This window comes from Panthera uncia, chromosome C2, assembly GCF_023721935.1.
Source record: "Panthera uncia isolate 11264 chromosome C2, Puncia_PCG_1.0, whole genome shotgun sequence".
In the NCBI taxonomy this organism is placed as follows: Eukaryota; Metazoa; Chordata; class Mammalia; order Carnivora; family Felidae; genus Panthera; species Panthera uncia.
In genome coordinates this window covers 4,018,379-4,022,198 of record NC_064810.1, presented here as the reverse complement: position 1 = coordinate 4,022,198, position 3,820 = coordinate 4,018,379, and the positions used below count along the sequence as shown (strand labels likewise).

Here is a 3,820-nt window from a genome sequence, read left to right as displayed (position 1 = left end):
CTCCTGCTGCCGCCCGGCCTCCTGCGTGTCCCTGCTCTGCCGCCCCGCGTGCCCCCGCCCTGCCTGCTGCTGACCGGCTCCAGCTTCTGCCTCTAGAAGACCTGCCATCTTTGCTCCAGAGCGCAGACGTCCTCTCTCAGGAGCCCCGGAACCCCTCTGGGGGCCCCAGGACGCCCCCTGCCCCTCGGTGGACGCACGGCTGCTGCCTTCTGGGGATCCGGACATGCCCGGCTTCCCTTTCTGCAAAGACAGGTCCCTCAACGGGGGGCGGGGGGGCTGCTGCACCCTGGAGCCCTCCCCTGCAGGGCTGGTTGCTCGCATTCCGGGTGACAAAGGCCACTGCTATCATCAATAAAATGTCTGGATCATGAAACAGAGATGGCTGTGTTGTTCCCTCTCCTCTGAGCCCAGAGACCACGCCAAAGCGGGCAGCGTTTGTTCTGCCTGGTGGAAGCAAGCGACAAAGACGCAGCCTCCAAGTCCAAGTTCAAAGCCCCCGAAAGAGGAGATCTGCACGCATACTCCACTTCCCTTCCCACCCCGCGGCCCCACCCTCCTCCCGGGGAAGAGCCAGGCCTTCCCCGGGCTGGGCCCGGCACGTGAGTGCGGCTGCAGAAGCCTCGCACCCTGAGTGGGCCTCGGGCCCTGCCCACGCCTGGCCCCCTGCCCGTGCAGGTTAAAGGTGAGCTGGGGGCAGCACGACCCTACCTGGTGGGAACCCGAGGGCCCAGTAACACCGCGCTGACGCCCTTGGAGAGAGGCGTCCACACGCAGGAACGCCTGCGTGCTGGTCTGGGCACGAGGGCTGACGCTCTGAGCACCAGCAGATTCCCGCGGGCCCCAGGAGGGGTGCAGGGGTCGGTTCAGGCATCACGCATTCTGCTCGAGGTTTCAAGGCCTGATTGAGGAGACAGGGAGCAAAACGCTGCCTTGTGAACAAATCCTCGGGACAGTGGAAGAGGACGAGCCTGCAGTCTCAGTGGACCACTAGCACTAGAGAGGGTCAGAGAGCACTGGCCAGACCCACCAGGTCAGCATCAGGCTCCCTATTTGTCTCTCGTGCCAGGGACAGACGGAAGAGGCCCTCGGGAGCAGAACAGCAGAGGCCGGCAGCCGGGAGCGGGAGGTACCTCCTCGCAGAGGCTGGCTGTCCCCACCCCCCTCCCAGGGAAGCAGAGACAGAGCAAAATCCCCAGGGGCCTGTGAAGAGAAAGGGGCTGGATTGTTACCTGCCTTGACTCCTAAATCCCTCAGTTTCCCCACATTTATTCAAAACCTGTGCCCGTTCCTCGTCCATTTGAATTTTAAGAAAAATTCCACCGTCTGCACAGATAGACGGGCAGATAGGATTCCTCACAGCACAGAGTGAGAGACGTGAGGAAGTTCCGCCTCATCGGGAACCAAAAAGAGTGCAGCGCACGGATGTTGACTCACGTGGAAACCGGCAACCCACAACGCACAACGGTGCCAGGATAGTGCATGGGAGGGAGGGGCAGGGCCCCTGCAGGACGTGCCCCCGCCCCCACCCCTGCCTCGTGGCACGAGAACATCCAGGACTTTCTGATAGCTCCCCGGGAAAGTCGGTCACATCTGCAGAAGGCGGGGCCGGCCACCCTGAGGCCAAGCTGCTCCTGGCTGGGGCGTCTACATGGCCAGCTGGACTGCTCCCAGATGGGGCATCTACACGGTCAGCCAGACTGCTCACAGAGGGGCGTCTACACAGTCAGTAGGACTAGTCCCAGCTGGAACATCTACATGGTCAGTGGACTGCTCCCAGACAGGGCGTCTACACGGTCAGCCAGACTAGACTGCTCCCAGACGGGGCATCTACATAGCCAGACTGCTCCCAGATAGACATCTACATGGTCAATCAGACTGGACTGCTCACATTCGGGGTATCTACACGGTCAGCCGGACTAGACTGCTCCCAGGTGGGGCATTTATACGGTCAGCCAGACTGCTCCCAGATGGGGCGTCTCTACACCATCAGCCAGACTGCTCACAGACGGGGCATCTACACGGTCAGCCAGACAGCTCTCAGACAGAACGTCTACACCGTCAGCGGGACGACTCCCAGCTAGAGCGTCTACAGAGTCAGCGGGCGACCGCTGCCCAGGAGAGAACGAGTCGGAGGTGATGGCTGTCGTTACCGTTGGAAGCTTCTTGAACGCCGTTCACGGTGCAGCATGTTCTGGGACCCTCCAGATCTGGGGGGAGCCCGTCTGTGGGCAACTCCCGACCCCAGACACCCCGTCACCCGTCAGGCCCGAGACCAGGACAGTCGCCCCCTCCGAGGCGTCACTGAGGAGACTGGGAGGGCTTCCCCGCTGCCTGGTGGGTGGGCCCGTGGCCCCGGGGTCCTGGAGGGAGGGTGTGTGCAAGACGAGGGCCTGACGCAACGACTGAACACCTGTGACGGTGAGACAGTGGCTGGCAGTGGGGTCCGAATGGGACCAAGGACGAGGAAGGGCTGCGAACGGCCGGTGCTCTGAGAGCCGCTCCTGAATTTCACATCCTCTATTATCCCGTGACCTCACGATAAGGGAAGTTTCCAGATATGTGTCCGTGGCAGGAAGGACCCCCCTTGATGGTGTTCCTCTTACACTATTTCTCGGTTCCCAAACAGCTTCCCCCCGGCACCCCGGTGTGCCTCGGCTTCCTTGTGCCGACGACCACGCCCTCTCTGAGCGTCTCCCGCCTGTCCCCGGGATGACACGGGCCCGCCCGGCTACTCCAGGGCGTCTCCGGTTGCGAGACCCTCCGTGCACCCGGTCTGGGAAGCCGCCTCGCCTGTAGGGCTGCAGTCGCTGATTCCGGGCATGGGGACGCGGACATCTCTGGGGCCCACGGAAGTTACCCACAAAGCCCTGTGCCCCCGGACGTTTGCAGGAGGAGCTGTACTCTGTATGGAGCGGACAGTTTTAATGGTTAGACCGGGGTGGGCTCGCATAGTAATTGCCGAGCGGGGGACTTTTAACCTCACAAAGTCAGAGGGTCACCCTGGGTCCCGCCCAGAGCTGAGTGAGAACTGACCTCACGTTCAAGGGACACAGGAAGCCCTGGGGGCCCGTCGGGCTGAGCTAGGAGTGCCCACGCGCCAAGGGGCCGCCTTTGAGTGGTCAGTCCCCCGGGCACAGCCATCTGGTCCCCTGTGGCTTCTCTGCAGAAGGAGCTTTCCAGAAGCCTGGGAGCGAGTCCTGGAGGAAGCAGTTTGAGGAAAGCACTAAGGAGAGACAGTACACGCTCAGGCGGGCTTCACATGCATTCTGGGATTTATTAGAGCTCAGTGCTGGCGGCTGCAGAGCCTGGGCGCTTGCACCAGCCGGGGTGGGTGCCGTGTGGACGACCGGGCTGGGGTCGGGGGACGCCGGGGGTGACTCTGTCCGCTTGGTTAGTGGGGATCAGGCGGCTTTGCTGTAAGATGGTCTAGTCAGGTCAGAAGGTCTCAGGTGGACGAGGTCTGCCTGCCGGGAGTTCAGACAGCAGCTACTTCTGGCCCCACGGAGGAGGGGTCCTAGGAGGCCACGGACTAGCCACAGTTAGGGGTGCCGCAGGGAACAGGCCTGAGGACCAGGGTGGGGCAGGAGGGCCGGCAGCACCCGGAGGACTGGCAGGAGGGGGTCACACACACAATGGGCTTGCAGCTCACAGGCAGGTACACAACAGGCTTGCAGCTCACGGGCACGCGGCAAGACGTCTGGCAGGAGCTGGGCACGTAGCAGGACGCCTGGCAGGAGCTGGGCACGTAGCAGGACGCCTGGCAGGAGCTGGGCACACGGCAGGCCGGCTGGCAGCCAGTGGAGCCGCTGGTGTGGCACAT

At 63.0% G+C, this 3,820-nt stretch overlaps 1 protein-coding gene across 1 annotated transcript; it reads right to left on the bottom strand.

Moving 5' to 3' along the window:
* Positions 1 to 3,529: 3,529 nt before the first annotated feature.
* On the bottom strand, positions 3,530 to 3,820 carry LOC125920709 (keratin-associated protein 12-1-like). Its single transcript, XM_049627831.1, has one exon. The coding sequence runs from the start codon at positions 3,818 to 3,820 to the stop codon at positions 3,530 to 3,532; it is 291 nt and encodes a 96-aa protein (XP_049483788.1).